Source organism: Crocodylus porosus, unplaced genomic scaffold (assembly GCF_001723895.1).
Source record: "Crocodylus porosus isolate Cpor-Errol unplaced genomic scaffold, CroPor_comp1, whole genome shotgun sequence".
NCBI classification, from domain to species: Eukaryota; Metazoa; Chordata; order Crocodylia; family Crocodylidae; genus Crocodylus; species Crocodylus porosus.
In genome coordinates this window covers 12,625,740-12,642,771 of record NW_017728931.1, presented here as the reverse complement: position 1 = coordinate 12,642,771, position 17,032 = coordinate 12,625,740, and the positions used below count along the sequence as shown (strand labels likewise).

The following is a 17,032-nucleotide window of genomic DNA, read 5'->3' as shown; positions in this document are numbered from 1 at the left end:
TATATATCTGCAGCAGTAGTTACCTTAAACTAAAACTTTGGCTTCAAAAGTTCAGGGCAGTGCAGATGGGGTATGTGCTTTGAATTTCTGGTCTACTGCCAGAAGCAACTAACTCTGTTTTAAGCCCCATAGAACTGGATCTCTTTGGCTGATCAATTAAGTAATTTATTTTTAAAAAATAATATAAATGACAAGCCCTGAATTACATCCAAAGGTCAAAAATGAGTCTCCATAACCCTAGTCCCTAATTTTTGTAATCCTCAATAATAATTTATCTTAAATGTTGATATGCTGACCGCTGCTCACATAAGATTTCAGAACACTATGAAAACTTACCTCACTAGGGAAACATCTTTGCACATAGCTGTCACCTAATTTAGATGCCTACACCATCTGTACAAACAATAGAAAATATTGTACAAAAATGAATTTTATAGCAACTATCCAAAGGAAATTGGAAAGTAGAAGAATCGCATTCACATTAGGATTAAAATAATAAATCATGTAGGTTATGATACATTAAATGCCAAAAGTAGTCGTGCACTCCTCAATTAAGAAGCTGAAAAAAATGTTGAAGAATGTAGCCCTGGGAGAACCTGAGTTTGGATGCCACATTTAAAGGGCAGTTTTGATCTGAGAAAATGACAAAGGAAAATTCTTACTTTACCAAGCCTACTTGATGTGTATATTCAGAGCACCCTACTCTTAGTGATGAAACTGTTTACTGCTCCTCACTATTATTAACTCTACAGTGGTAGAGCAGCTGAGAGAACAAGCTGCAATCCATTCTTTAAGATGCAACATCAACAGAATTGTTTGCTAAGTACTAAATGGTTATATTTGTTCAACTGCATTGAAGGCAAGAGTATTGTACAGGGGGCAGAATTGGGCCTGTTAAAAACAGATTGCAAACCAGCTCCTGAAAGAATGAAGATTTGGGAAAGGGAGAGAAATGGAAAATCTCATGAGAAAGAGGGAAAGTGAGTGGGGAAATAAGGGAAAGATGTAGACTAATATAAAGAGCAGAAAGGAAATACAGGATCTTACAAGGGAGAGAAAGTGGGAATGTACCACTGGAGAGTAGGTGGAGGGGTAGAAGAAAAAAGGAGAGAGACGAGGAAAAAGGAAGAAAGGGCAGAGGAGAAGGGAAAGAAGAGAGACAGAGAAAATAATTGGAACTGGGGAAAAACCAGGGTTAAATAAAATAGAGACAGGGAACACATTAGAAGCTAAAGTCAAAAGAGCAGAAAAAAGACAATGTGTAAAGGGCTAGGGGCAAAAGAAACAATTATTTCAGTTTGAATGAAAGGGGGGACATACTATGTGTTAACCTGATCTGCTGTAATGGTTTTGTTTACTCTGTTCCACCATAAGTAGACACTAAATGACCATAATTAAACTCCTGTTCCTTTTGGGGGTAAATTATAGTTTAGCTTTCTTTTATCATGGGGTAGAGTAAACATGCCAAACATTTTACAGAGGATCGAGAGAATGCAGTTAAGGGCTCTTCCTTCCCTCTACATGCCCCATCTCTCTTTAAGGGAGTGTAACTGATTCATCTGCTCATTCCCATAGACAGAAATAAAATAAATGGAAGTAAGATTATACTAGTTACAGATCAAAATATTAGGTAAGCTCTAGTCTTTTCTTGCAGTCTTTCACTCAACATGTAAATCTGTTGTAATACAGAAAACTGTATACTACGTTGTTTCTCCAGGATTTTAATGTGAATGAATTAAATCAATTAGGCTAGCTCAAATTAAGAACACAACTTTTTTCCTAATGAAGATCTAGCCAAAGCATGCAAACCAAACATAGGATGCATTAGGAAGGCTTACATTATTTGGTGAGCAGGGATCATGGCAGGAATTAGGATGGATGAATGGTGGAATGGATGAATTCATAGAAGATGAATGGTTCATTGCTCTAGTCAGGCATGGTAAATAACTTGTTTGTGTTGAAGTGTGTATTGCTCTGTTTCTGGGTTTATTAAATTGGGAGTGAAGGGTTATTCTCAAAAAGTTTATTTTAACAAGAGTTTTTTGGTGGGTCCTTTGCAGCCTTTGTGACGGAAAGAACCTAACGTGTCATGCCTGCGAGCCAGGAGAGGTGGAAGAAAGGCCAACGCCAACGCCAACGCCACTACCTCCAGATGAGACAGAAATAGGGCCAATTGAATACTCCTGCAGCAAAATGATGGACCTGGCCCTCCTACTAGATGGCTCCAACAAACTCTCAGAACAGGACTTTGAAGTGCTGAAGGATTTCATAAGTGGCATGATGAAAAAACTCCACATTTCACAGAAGAAAATCAGAGTGTCTGTTCTGGTGTACACTACTGCCTCCAACATATATCTTGGGCTCAAAGAAATTAAACCACTATATCTAATGAGGAGAATGGTCAAAAATATAAAATACACAGGTGGAGATGTTGCTTCTATTCCTGAAGTGCTTAAATATATTATTTATCATGTATTTAAAAAGGCACCAAGGACAAATGCTGCTAGAATCGCTATGTTGTTTACAGCGAGCAAATCTCCAGGAAAGATTAACTCTAGGTTCAAGGATTTGAATAAGGAAAAGATTACAGTAATACCAATAGGACTTGGACCACACATTAGTAGGGAACAAATCAACCTAATTGAAAGTCAGTCACCAGGAAACAAGGCTTTCATAATGAACAATGTACTGGAGTTAAAAGACAACAAGGAGATCATAGTTGATTACCTATGTGGTCTTGTGCCTGAAGAAACTGTTTCATTCCCACCTCCCACACAGATCATGATAACTTCGCCTCCCGAACCTAAAGCGATCGTACCCAGCGTGAAGTCCGGGGTTACAAGAGCAGGTATGTCCTTTACTACAAAGCCTGTTTTCAATGTACTTGATGTAGCTTTTATTGTGGAAGGATCTGAAAAAGTCGGAGAGAGGAACTTCAACATAAGCAAGCAGTTCATTGAACAGGTAGTGCAAAGAATGGACGTAGGACAAAGCAAGATTCATATTACCATCATTCAGTACTCGCATTCTGTCACTGTGGAGCACTCCTTCAGTGAAACACAATCAAAAGAATACATTATTGAGAAAGTGCGGCAGATACCATACCAAGGAGGAGGAGCCACCAACACTGGAAATGCTCTCAACTATGTCTCTCATCGCACATTTATCTCAGACAATGGGGCTAGAGAGCAAGCACCTCATTTGGTATACATGGTGACTTCAAACCCTTCTACAGATGTCATCACCCGTGTTCCCAAAAGCATAAAAGTTACCCCCATCGGTATTATCCCCAATGCAAACATTGAGGAGCTTAAGAAGATCAGTCAGCCAGACACTCCAATAATCATAACAAGTTACAACGACCTTATTCCAAAAGTTCCCGACTTAGTGTTGGAAACATGCTGTTCTGGTAAATATATTCCAGCGCCAGCAACTTCAGGTAATGTTGGAATATATCTTCCTCATCATACCCAAATGCCAAGTTGCAGACCATATACTTTAGCTCGATGATTCTCAACTGGGGTGTTCTGAGATTTCTTTTAATGTCACTGTATGGTGCATGCAATATTAACACTGTTAGGTATGCAAACAGCTACACATGATTCACAAGATTAAACTCAATTTTAAATAGAAATCCTTAGTATCCTTTAGCTTAATAAATTCTAGATCCATTGATTCCAAGACAGTCAGTGGAACATGAGGCTTCCTGGACTGGCTGGTGATAGATAGAAGAGGAAAAGGATGTGGGCTTTTCTTCTGTCTGGTCCTTTGAGGTTAAAAATTGCTTCCTCCTGCTCCTTGCTTTTACAGGTTTCGTTGTTTCACGATGAATTTTTTTGTGAAGTAAAAAGTAAGACACCAGGTTTTTCTTGGGTTCAGGAATGGTCTTGATGCATGTTACCTGAGGGCTTGGAGCACAAAGGAATTTCTGAAGTCAGTAAAAGTATGGTCTCCTGCTGAATTGTACACAAAACTACCCACTTGTCTCCTTGAGTATGCAGCCCAATACATTCTGAAATGTAGGTTACTGCTTGCATTAGATGAGCGTTGCCTTACAGATTTTCCATAGTTCAGCTCTCTTGTCATGTTTTTGTCTTCCTGGTGAGACAGTTCAGCAAACATTTGGTCTGGCTGTCTTCCATAATAACAGGTAGCCTTTTATTTTCTTTTTAGGTCTGTGCCATAGACCAATGGATGTCATGTTTCTTCTGGATGGAAGTGCCTCTGTTGGAGTATCAGAATTTGAGGAAATGAAAAGCTTTATTAAGGCATTTATTGAAAGGTCTGATATCAGTAAGTAGTAGCCCTTTTTAACTTGAATGTTTTTATCCTTGTTCTGTTCATGAGGGCCAATGCAGTACTGCCTCTGCTACTCTGTGGGCACATCTACACATTATCCTACAGTAACATAGTGACACGCTACGTTGCCATATAGCACGCTGTCATGACGTAACAATCACATGGGTCTACACGTGATTGCTGCTATGCTGCTGTAGTGGTGGACTGCCCAGATATAGCATGCTGCTGTGGTGATGTAGCTGGTGAATTTAACCATGCGTCACTCGTAAGCTGCAGTGTGAGTGGCTACTGCACCGTGGTTTAGTACTTTGCCCAAGCAAGTACTAAAACAAAGTGTACTAATGTCACTGTATGGCAATGTGTAGACACACCCTATATGTAGGTTTTGATGTAGTAAAGACCTTAAGCAGGTGTTTAACTTTCAGCTTTTGAGTGGTCTTTTGACTCAGTTGGCTTCTATCTAGTGGTAGAGTTACAGATGGAGGAATATGCCCAGTTGAAATTTATGCTGACTTTGATGTCATGATGATTAAGCGCTCATATTTGGTACCGATGGGGTAAGATTATACCCTTCCTGGCTCCTATGCCCTGTGAAAAGATTGTGAGTTAGTTCCCCACTGGGAACTAGATTATACTGTGTTTTAAGAAGGTAGGATTCCCATTCACACTTAGCGCCTTGTTACACCTTACACTGTGAGCTGCACAAATATTGACCAGCATTAGTGCTAGCTTGGGTTTGGAGCAGTCATACATTCAGGCCAGCAGGATCCTGGAGGACTGTAAGGTGAGAATCCCACACCTCCCATTCCAGGTTTCTACTATTCTACCAAGTGCTTCAAACTATTTTCAGGTGTTAATGAGCGGACAGTCCAGGGGTTAAGAGCTGCAGGAGCTGCCCAAAATTACCATGCAACAAAGCCCTTAAATAATCACACCAATATGCAACTTGAATTTATTTATGTCTGGCTGCCTTAGAGATTGCAATGGAACATAAGGGAGGATGTGACTTCTTATGGAACGTGGGCCCCAGGCTGCTGAAGGTTTTATAGGTCAAAATCAGATATTTGAATTGTTCCAAGAAAGCTACTGGCTGCCAGGGTCAGATGAAAAGGATAGGTAGAACTTGGTGTCATCAACAAACTGATGGCATCTCACTCCAAATCTTGGTGTGATCTTGCTTAGTGGCCTCAGGTACATGTTCAGCAAGGGGGATCACAGGATGGAACCCAAGGGGACCCACAGGAAAGGTCCTGAGGAGATGATGAGTATGTGCCCATCACCACCCTCTGGGACCACCCTGCTAGGAAAGAGCAGAACCAATTTGAATGGTCAGTAACCACTAGGTCATGTAAATGCTTTATCACTGCCTCATGAACAACTGTATCAAAAGCTGCTGAAAGATCTGATGAAATCAAAAGCGTACAATTTTCCCTGTTGATCCCCAGGTGAAGATGGTTGACCAAGGCCACAAGTATAGTCCCTAATTGTATAAGTGGGCTGAAAACTGGACTGAGAGGGGTCCAGAAATCCAATGGTGCCCCTGGACCTGTTGATGGCCACCCATTCAGAGACTTTCTCCAAAAAAGGGAGGTTAGAAACAGGATGGTAGCTGACTGGATGTTCAGTGTAAAGAGATGTTTTTGAGTAGGGGCCAGACAACTACATACTTAAGAATGTCTGCTTTCCTTCCTTCCTTCTTTTCTAGAGGAAAGCATTGCTAGCTCCTGCCAACAATGGCCCCAGTCTCCCTCAGCTGGTTTTTACAAAACAGGATAGGCATGGGGCCAATTTCCAACTGGTCATGTGGATACCCCTAAAACACATCCTCAGCACCAGTGGGTGACAACCATTGAAACTGATCCCTGTAAACTGGACAAGACAGAACTTCCCAACCCCGAATTCTGACTCTGTAGCTAAATGGGTGGTTCCCAAGATGTGCCAGATATGAGCAATTTTGTCTACAAAGTAGGTGGTAGTCTCATCACATTATAGATGACTTGGTTTCCATGTGGATGTAAACCCAGATTTCCCAGGGCATTTGCAGTATGGATCAGTTTTGCTGGACAGCTCTTTGCAATGACAATGGAGCAGAAAAACCTTGTTGCTGCTACTATTACTGCCACTGCCACTACCACCACCACTAGAGGCATAACGAGAAGGCTTTGTGTACTGGCAAATCTTGTGGGAGTGCAGGAGGGGCAGGGAGGCACTGCTGAGCTCTGGAGGGGCAAGGGTTCTGAAATCAGGAGTATAGAGAGAACACCAGGGACTCAAACCATCCCTGGCGGCGGCTGCTGCTGCTGCTGCTGCAGCCACAGCGTGGTGTCCCCCCCACACCCACCCCTACCCCCCTCCAGCTGTCCTTCCTACAGCAGCAGCACAATGTCAATGCAAAAGCAGTGCTGTGGGTTGCTTTTGCTGTCAGGGCTTGGGTTCTTTGGGGGTGGGGGGCAATTCTGGTGTCCCTCCTAAGTTAGTGCCCCAGGGTGGTGGCTCAATCACCCATCCCAGGTTATGCTACTGACTACCATAACATAATCCTTTAGAAAGGTCCTGTGCTGTGATTGATTGTCTTCAGCACAGGTCAAAAGTCACTTGAATTCTAATTCCCAACCCTCCCTCTTCAGGTGGCTCAGCTCCCCCAATATAATAGATGGATTTATGCCACTGCAGTGGTGGGAGTGGATACCTAGGTGCCTGTGGCTATAGCTGAAGTCAGTGTGCTCTTCTACAGCTTGACCTGGCCATTGACAGAGTAGCCATCAAGTTTAGTGGGAAACTCAGAGATTTCTGGAATCCCGTTAGTTCCACGAGTCTCTGGGGATGAACCAAATTTGAATGGTTTTATTCCCCCCCCCCCCAAATCATGAGACTACTTTCCAGATGGAAGCATTGTGGGACAGGGACCTGTGCCTTTAGAAGGTAATGGTCCAACTATGACAAAATTTCTTGGCAGCACCCCTAATAATTGGAGCCTCTGTTTCCAGGCTGGAGAAAAACATGAAGTCCAAGGTATATCCTGCCTTGTGTGTTAGCCCAATTATTATCTGGGATACTTCCACAGTTGATATGGCTTCCATAAAGTCCCACAAGAGCTCTGAAGAGCCAGCCTTGACATGCATATTGAAGTCACCAAAGACTTCAGTAAGTTTGAGCATCCTCAACACTTCCAAGATCAGCTTCGCTAGCTTTGGCAGGGAATCCATTGTGTAACATGGTGGTGAGTAAATCAACAGAATCTCCACTCTATCCTTAGCTTCAAGCACAATGTAGACAATCCATGTTGGACAAATTAAATAGTGGATACCTTCTACAAGCCAGATTTCCTTTACAGAATGCCTCCACTCTGTGCCCTGCTGGCACCATCTGGGTAAGCAGTGACCCAGATGCCTCATCCAGCCAAGTCTATTATACATGAAACATCAGAACATCAGCAGTTTTGTCCTGAATAAGATAAAAAGATGTTGGATGTTTTATTAACTGCTGATCTTGCAATAAGCAGCACCAGCAATGGATCAGGGTCTCCACTGGTTGTGACCCCTACATACCTCAAGGTAGTGGAGATGGATTTATTTCATAGACTTTTATAGATTTCATAGACATTTGGGCTGGATGGGACCCCAGAGGATCATCGAGTCCAGCTCCCTGCCCCAGGGGCAGGAAGTCAGACACCAAATGTCTTCCCCTGTGCCTCTGAGAACATTTCCTTCCCACTACTGTATCTCCCCCCTGCTCATTCTGACCTGGGTAAGACAATTGCTGCCCTACTAGTCCTCCTGGGAAACTCCTCTTTCTTTACCTCCTTTACTACTGAAGGGCAACAGCAAAGAGTGCCCCTGAGTGTTGCCCTTCAGCACTGCTCCAAGGCATCACCATGCCCATAGGTGTACTCCAGAAAGGCCTGCTAACTTGATAGGGGCTGCAGACTGGCTGGCTCCTCCACTCTTGTACCATGGGTGTTCAGGATAGTGCCTGTGCTGGGCCCTCCCCCTCTCTTTATAAACCACCCAGCAAGAAGTTGCAGTGTTGCTGAGAGACACCATGTCATGGGGGTTGCAGCACACAAGTGTGTTGTGGGTTCTGGCTAGAGGATTTCAAAGCATTTTACTTGGGCGACCATTATCATCTCAGTTTTAAAGGTGGGGAAATTGAGACATGGGGGGGACCAAGTGACTTATCTGGTGTCACTCAGTAGGCCAGTGGCAGAGTCTGGCATAGAACCCAGTTCTCCTGTGCCCCAGTCCACAACCTCGCATCGAGTCCCCGAGTCCATCTAGTAGATGCTACTGCCTTCTATTATATTAGCTTCTGCCATTCTCCTCTTGACAGCCAATTACTTCCAGTCTCTAATCTTCATTTTCCATAGCATCCTGTGCAATTTTATCTTTGTTACAAAACTTGCATAATAGAAGGCAGTAGAATCTACTGGATGCCAAACTCTGCAGCCCCCATCCCATGGGGGCTCTCAGATCACTGCACCTTCTTCTTTCAGGGTGTTTTTAAGCCTCCCTCAGAGGCATTGGGTGTTGGCTACAGCCAAGGCTGGGGATGTTGACTGGGGTTTGCCAATGTTCCTGGTAGGAGCAAAGCCAATGGTTCCTGGCTAGGTCTTGTCCCTCTTCTCAGGGTCAGAACAATCACCATATTTAGAGTCAGGAGGGAATTTTACCCTATGGTCCGATTGGTATGGACTGTGAAGGTTTTTACTGTCTTCTGCAGCAGGGGACATGGCCTTCTACCCAGAATCTCTTGAGCATATATTGACAATCTTTTACAGAAGCAGAACATTGGCTGTGAGAGGTTAGGGTATTATGTCTTGTGCTGTGTCAGGGTTGATGGTAGTTTTATGCAGCTTTTAGATTATGGATTGTATAGGATGGTTTGGATAGGGAATAATCCCGCCTCAGGCAGTGGGTTGGACTAGATGACCTCTGGAAGTCCCTTCCAGCCCTGTGTCTCTCTGTCTCATCCTCTGTACTGGCCAGCTTTTGGACTTTGATCAGAGAACTATTCTTATGGCTCTGAAATAGTCCTATTGCAGCAGTGTTGGCTGTTTTTCTCATTACACCAGTCTTTCCAAAAGATGTAGATACCAACCATTACATTTGCAGGAGGAAACTGTTGGAGATGAGTATTTTCATATGTGCAGAAGAAACATATTAAGTGGAAATAACATGCGGGGGACTTTGTGAATCACTGAAATTTGTGAATTAGGGGAAAATTAACAAACAAAGCTCACGTGCAACAAAACGGTCTCTGTCATTCATTTTATTTTAGTTAATTTGTCATTTATGAAACTGTCAAAAGCAAGTGCTCTGTTAAAAATGTTGTAATAATACAAATCTGAGAAGAAAATGAAATCTGAGAAGTAGGACATAGAACTCTGAAGCTAAGAGATGACTGCTTGTGCACAAATTAGTATGTGTTGTTAGTGAACAAAGTGAAGATTACTGCAGTCCCACTCAAGTTTGATAAAAATGAAGAACTATGTTTCGAAACTTATAAGATGAAACTTCAGATACAGCTTCCATTGCTAAATGGTTTATAATAGGTTGCCAAAAAAGTAATAAAAGAGAACCAGAAGCATGTTACATATATCTAAAATATGTGCTAGGTTGGAGTGGTCAACCTGTAGCACATGTGCCACAAATGGCATGGGCAGCCTCTGTGTGTGGCACGTGTCAGATAGGGGAGGAGACACAGTAAGAAGCAGAAAGCAGAGCAGCAGGTTGGCTGGGTCCACAGAGCATGGAACAGAAAGCAGAACAGCAGATTGGGTGGCAGAAAAGGAGTGGCACTTGGGAAGCGTGCACGGCTAATGTGTGGCATGCCTGCCAAAATGTTGGCCACTGTGCTAGATGCTGATAGGATCATGAGTAACATCTGGCATCGATGGTTATAAGCAACTTATGCCCCCATAGGTCTATGTACTGATCTCGTTAACCATTTACAGCAATGCCTCTTAGTTGTTCCTAATGTTTTATAAACTTTGTCAAGAGTATCTTGATAGCAGAGCAGTGAATTTTGAATTTCTGCCTCCTGGGAAATTCCCCTGTTTTCTGCTATAGATCAGGCTACTTGCAGAGACTATGTGACCTATGAAGCATCCAGAATCCTGTAACTCATGACCACAGGAGGAAATCCTTGTTGCCTAATGGGTCATGTCCTCTGGGGATTCTGGGTTACAGGGGAGAGAGGCCAGGGAGGCCCAAACTACAACTCCTGTAAACAACATGTTGGTCAGGAATTATAGTTTACTTTGTGTTTCACTGGATTAGAAACCAAACATTTTGCCAACAGCAAGGCAGTATTTTTCTATTGGAGTGATTGGACCCAAACCAAAATATTGCATTTTTATTTTCATGACAGAAAACGGAACATGTTAAGCAGAATTCTAGATTTTTTTCCCCCTGCTCAAATGTCAGCTTTGCAGAAATCTATTTTCCATTAGAAAATTGTCCTGATGGAAAATTCCCTTTCCTAAGATAAAGTAGGACTAAATAACATGTTTCACCTTTATTTTAACCCATTTGAGTACATTGTGTTTCAGTTACATTATTTGCCTTCTGTCTTCTTCCGTTTCAGGTGATACTGCAACCCATGTTGCAGTTCTCCAGTATGCGGGTGAAAATACACAAGAAATTTCATGGAACATGCCACAAGAGCATGAAAAACTTCTAGATATGGTGGACTCAATTCAGCAGAGAGAGAAAGGTCCAACTAGGCTGGGTAAGTGACTGTATGGACACTGGTGGAAGAAAAAGGAGCTTTAAAAGAAGCTTGATTCTGTGTTCCACCTTGGACAGATGGTGCTGCAGTAGTGTCATGTCCTAGGAATTTAATCTTTCAAAATTAATTCCTGTTATTACCATTCGTGGCTTTGTATGAAAAGAGTTTCATATTACTCTATTAAGATGTATTTGCATGTGCAGAGGTTACGATATACTTTGCTTTTAAGAGAAAAGGGGAAGTCTGGTTTCTTTAATCCATAGAAACGTTCCCAGTGGTCATATATTCAGTGTCTCTCTGGACATGGACAAACTTAGTCTTTCACTGCTCTAAACAAGAAGTAGGGACTGCTGCTCAGGCGTGTACATCAGCTATTATGATCTAAATATTGTATCTGCATGAGCTTGTACTGATGCAAATAAATTAAATCGCCTCAACTTTGAATGAAAATGGGGTTAAAGTTTGAGAGGTTTTACTAGGTATCTAGAATTGCACGTGCTTCAGGGTATACCCAAGCTAGTTCAATGAGCGTCAGATGAAGTACTACAAGCTTTATACCCATGTCAATGCAGTGCTCCATCTGTGCTAATTTGCCATGTTGAAGAAAATAGAAATGAAGCATTATGAGATGCAGGGTACATTAGCCTGGTCAGAATGCTGCTCTCATATGTTTATACTGCTCCTTAGTACTCAAGGTAGCTTGTTCGGAGTTAGGTTGGGTATCTCCATGTGGCACTGGGGTGTGCCGTGTAGCCATACCTCCAATTCTAATAATGCTGGATAACCTAGATTTTCCAGTGGTGTTGTGAAGGCTCTCTATTTAAGTCTACAAGTTGTAGGGTTCAAGTAAAACACATCTTGCTACCATGTATCAGATCTTTGACTAAATAGTCTGAGATTTTCTGGAACAATATTCTCCTTGGCAGCAGCTAAGCAGCATGGTCCAATAAGAGCAGAAGAACATACAGTTTTTAGGGTCTTTGGCCCGATTTATATTGTAAAGAGTTATTGGTATAGAAAAGTGAGAAATAAAGTCTGACTTCCATAGTTCACAGGAGGATTAGTCATGATTGCTTTCTCAGCCTGGAGAAATAAAAATACCAGATGTCTGATGAGACTTCTGTAGGCTCTTTGTGGGAGAAGTTGTTACATAGATAAGTTGCATGAAGTCTTCTATATAAGTCAAGTAAACTACAGCGGACTTCAGGATAGGCAGAGAAAACAGGGCCCCTAGCGTGTGGGAGGGGGAGTTGCATGGCACAGTTGTTACTGACTTGTTTTTATGTCTCCTTGGAACATACTTAGGTAGCATAGTGCCGGGAAATGTCCTGAGAATCCACAGAGAAAGGAATAGTAACATTTCTTCTCAAGTAATGCAAATAAGTCATTCATGGTTCTGCTGCTGCCTTGGTGTGTAAATGTATTTGGATAGAATGGTCCACAGTCTTAGGGAATACAGGAGCAATTGGCACATTCAGTCAGTGTTTAGGCCTTTGGAGTCAGGCTCCTGAAGAGGTTTGGGATGGTTCACACTGGGTGTTGCAGTTCCTTAAGCAGCTTTGGAGACCTCCTCTCTCATTCATACTGGGCACAACCCACTGTTTAACTCACTGGAGAAACATAAGGTCATTTCCACACTAGCACTGTCTCTTCTTGTTAATCTTCCTGTATTAGGAATATGATCCTTATGTTCCCTCTAAGTCAGCTGGGGTTATTTCTGCAGGAAATGCAGACAGGCTTGGGATACTCTGGTAGAACTGTCTTTGCCCAGAACCATGGTTCACTCATAGTCCTGGGTACTTGGTTTTGTAGCATGATATGCGTGATTGTTTTCTAGTGGTTATTCCAGTTTCAGACCTAGCTGAGGCTGTGTGGTAAAATAGCTCAGCGACAGAGACTGAGGCACATCACAGGTTGGCAGCACAGTATTTGCTGAGGTTTTCAGGGGATTTCAGTTAAGTGTTCTAAAGAGAACAATGGTAATTTTAGAAGACAGGAGACTTAGCCACACTGGAGTGTATTTACCTTTACCATCCTATTTTTGCATTCTTAGAACATAAAATACCACAGTTCATGTGATGGACTGGTGTGGATAGTTGAGATTTAGTTTTAATGTCACCCACTGTAAATGCATAAGCCTATGAAAAACCAAGAGAAAATGTTTAGCCAATTGTTCCCTGCTGCAAGAGTTATTCCCCCCCCCTCTCTTTTTTTAACATCTGACTTAGATGTTGGAACTCCGGGGGAGATGTACAGTCTCTTAAGTAAAACAAAACAAAACAAAACAAAACAAAAAACTAATGAAAGTAATCCATAAAGCATCCTTCAAAAGACATGCAAACCAAAATAAAAAAAAACCCACAACCAAACCAAACCTCCCCCTCTCCAGCCCGCACATCCCCCAACAAAACAAAGTGCAGTAGTATTCCCATGTTTGTGAAATTACATTTGTGTCAGTCACATTCTGGTAGAAGAATTAATAAGGAAAAAGATAAAACTGGTTTTATTCAGTCATAAAATGCGTAACTTCAACGTGTAATATTAATTGAAAACAACTCTCCCCCACCCCCCTACCCCTGTCATCCATGTATGGAATTAAGAATTACCTTAGGTACACTTGCCTTTCAGATCAAGCTTCCTAGGCATTTATATATTCCAGGGGATGTAGTATGCAGCAGTTGTAGTTAAGGTTGCCCGATGTCTCCCCTTAATACCCCAGTTTCAGCTGCTTTTCAAAACTTAAACCATTTATGTTGTTACTTTCTGTGCAATATATCTGCTTCTGGAAGAATTTGTTATGGACATTTCAGCTAGAATGGCTCAACTATTTCTAGTGATATGGTTTGGGGCAATTATTTTTTTCTATTAAAAATATCTTAAAACATTTTGTTGTAAATATCTAGATCCTCTGTGCTACAGAATAGGGACTTGAAATTCACCTGGGGGTGTGGCTTGTGTCAAAGATGTGTATTTTGCTGACGCTGGAGATTTGGCTAAATTAGTAGTCTTTGAATAGCCCAATGTGTGTTATTTTAGTAGAGAATTGTTGGTTGAACAGATAAATTCACTGAAGAATCCATCTGTACTGAGCACGCGCCATCAGTTCACAACTCCTGTGCACAGCAGACCTGTCCAAACATAGACCATCCCCATGGAGCTACTGAGCATGCTTCAGCATGGCCTTTAAAGGACTTAGAAGGACTTTCCTTGCATTTCCTGTTCCCACCAGCTGTGTGGTCACTGAACAGGTGTTTTGGCATCAAGCACAGGAACTGACACCAAGGAGACTCTTTTTTTCCTGTGCTGTCAGTACTCTTCTTTTTACTAGCAGTGTGAAGGAGGATGAAGAAGTTGGTCAACTCAATTGCAGAGGGCTGAAGAAAGGTGGTGAGATGGGAGAATGATGTGTAGTGTGAAGGGATGGGCTTTTGTGCATGTATAGAAGACAGGATCTCAGGAGGTATAAGAGTAGAGTTTGGAAGTTGGGGGCAAATAGAGGAGAGGGTGGAGGAATAGAAACAAAGGGGGCACACAGGAGCATATGGAAGGGTTAGAGAGTCAAAGAACCATGGGCAGGGGGAAGACAGCATTGTGGAGGTACTGGCAGGAGCTGGGGATGGGTGAAAGAGCAGATGACGTAAGTCTGGGGTCAAAGTTGTGGGAAAGATGGGAAGAAGTGAGGCAGTAGGAAGAGCCAGCAGCACAGGGTAAGAGTAGGGCAGAGATAGGAGAAGAAGCAGGAGCTAGGTGTCAGGATAATAGCAAGGGAGGGAGTGAAGCTGGGGAGATGGAAGCAGAGGATAAGGCAGGAGCTGGGGACAGTGGATAGGAACAGAAGGAGATGGTGAGGGGCTGTAGGGAGGAAGGCCAGGGTTTGAGTAGAATGCTGTAAATGAGGCATGGTGTGACACACTGACTCATGACACTAAAAAAAATATTAATTGAACATTGTTTATTCTACACACACAATGAGGCAGGAGTCATCTGGAAAAAGTACCTTGGGATCACGCATTTAAAGACTAGTGTAATACATATGCATGAGAGCAATTAATTAAGATTGCACAAGCACATTTTTTCTGACACTTCCAAACTGTTCAGTGCTTGACTTTGCAAACTTACTAAAGTTATTTCAATGCATTTGGTGCAGTGCTCTTATTCAGTAGCTGTTCAATATTCCAACACAGTTGAAGCATATAGTGTTTATAGTTATCTGACATAGTTCAGTGCTGCATACAGTTTTTTTCTGTGGAAACCTTTCTATTCTCCAGTGGGTAACCATTTCAAGTTCACTGATTTTCTTCATTGAAATTCCTGCCATGAATTCTGGGAAGAATCAGTTTGTACCTCGGTTTCCCATCATTCATGGGACTGCCTATCTACTGAACTCAGAATATTCTGAGGAGTTTCCCTCAGCTCTTGTTTCGGTTTTTCCGTTTGTATAAAATACCTGAAAACATTGGAATAGAGAGTGAGCATGGCTCTGTAGCCTGATCATTGGGAGGTAGGATGTGTGGCTTCCAGTCTTCTTGCATCCAGTGAAAGTCTAAGTATTTATGCATAGTGGAACAAGAGAGATTGTGAATTTCCTGAAAGTGGGGTAAGCTGCCTCACAGTTGTTGCAGGGCAGAATTTTTAAGCCTTCAGGGTTTACACCTCACTGCAGTAAAGTTGACCATTTCCATACCCACCTCCCACCACCCCTGGTTCAGCTGCGTAATTTCATGCAACACTTTTGTGTTTTTGCATTAATGTGATTTGAATGCTCCTGGACAGTGGAATTGTTAGCTAATACTTTGTAGTTAGCATTCTTCCTCCCCACAAGATCCTTTTGCGAACCCTACAGTTTGGGAAACTCTGCCTTGGAGTATGTGTCAACACAGACAGTTACTGAGTAGCAGCTAACATGCTGTAAGATGTGATAACCTTAGGACACTAGGCTGGGACTCTGCCCTACTGGATGTCGTCAATCTTCTGAGGATAAATTCCTCAATCTCTGTTCCACATCTGTTAATTTTAGATAGTGGTGATTTCCTGATTCCTAGTTGGTGTAGTGAGAAGTAAGTCAAAGGTTGTAAACTGTTCAGATACGATTGCAATTGGGCCCAAGTGAGTACCTTGGGTAAGTTATCAAATTGGCTTATAGCTGGCTAATGTCAGGTTAGCTTCAGTTAATAAGGGCCAACCAATCTGCAGAATAAAATTTAACAGTAGATTAAACAAATTCCTACCCTGCCTTGTTCTGGAGAAATTTTCATATATAAACAAAACTTCATTAAAAAAAAATAAGGGCTTGCCTTCATGTGGAAATGGAAATAGCTCCATGAATAGAAAAGTCCTACATTACACTGGTGCAAACAATGCATTTAGCTTAGACCATAGGCTTCCTATTCAGTGGCTGTTTCTATTGCCCTTCTCAGGTACTTAGGAGCCATTTCTTTTGAATTCTTTCCCAGACAGCTTTCAACAAGCGTGGGTGATTAAGACCTCTGCAGAACTCTGCCTTTTTGGTCAAAGCCATTCGGGAGGTGTTAGTGAAACCATTGAGGCTACTTAAGACAATGATTCGTAAGACCTCTGCTCAAAAACCTCCTTGCTGGAATCCCTTGTCTCTCACAACCGTACAGAACCTCAAATGGATTTTACATCTTATCCCTTCTTTTAGACAAAATTACAGAAAATAATTGCAAAAGGATTTCATGTCATGTCAAAATCTCTTCAGGCAATTGTGCTTTTCCAGTTCTTCCCCCTAACACCATTAAATGTCTGTGTATGTTGGATTATTTTTCCCTGGGTTGGCTTTTTCCTTGTTGAATCTCAATTTGTGATTTCCTGCCCTGATTTCTAACATTTCTAGGTCACTTTGGACACTTTCTATGCATTCAGTCTGTGTTCATAACGGCTTCTGCTTTAATATCTGTGATTCTATTTATCATTTCTTTTACCCTTAACCTTTTAAACTGACATCTCTTTTACAGCCCCCTTCCCCACCTTTTTTTTACAGGCT

General features: G+C 42.1%; 1 protein-coding gene across 3 annotated transcripts in view; it reads left to right on the top strand.

Annotated features, from left to right (window-relative positions):
• Window positions 1-17,032, top strand: part of VWF (von Willebrand factor) — a 207,628-nt gene that overhangs the window by 97,681 nt on the left and 92,915 nt on the right. For 2 of the 3 annotated variants that reach the window (XM_019544218.1, XM_019544219.1), the window contains exons 28-30: window positions 2,061-3,439; window positions 4,174-4,293; window positions 10,885-11,028. In XM_019544218.1, coding sequence (XP_019399763.1) covers window positions 2,061-3,439; window positions 4,174-4,293; window positions 10,885-11,028 — 1,643 coding nt within the window. The remainder of the gene's footprint in view (window positions 1-2,060; window positions 3,440-4,173; window positions 4,294-10,884; window positions 11,029-17,032) is intronic. The other variant, XM_019544220.1, reaches the window with a different exon arrangement.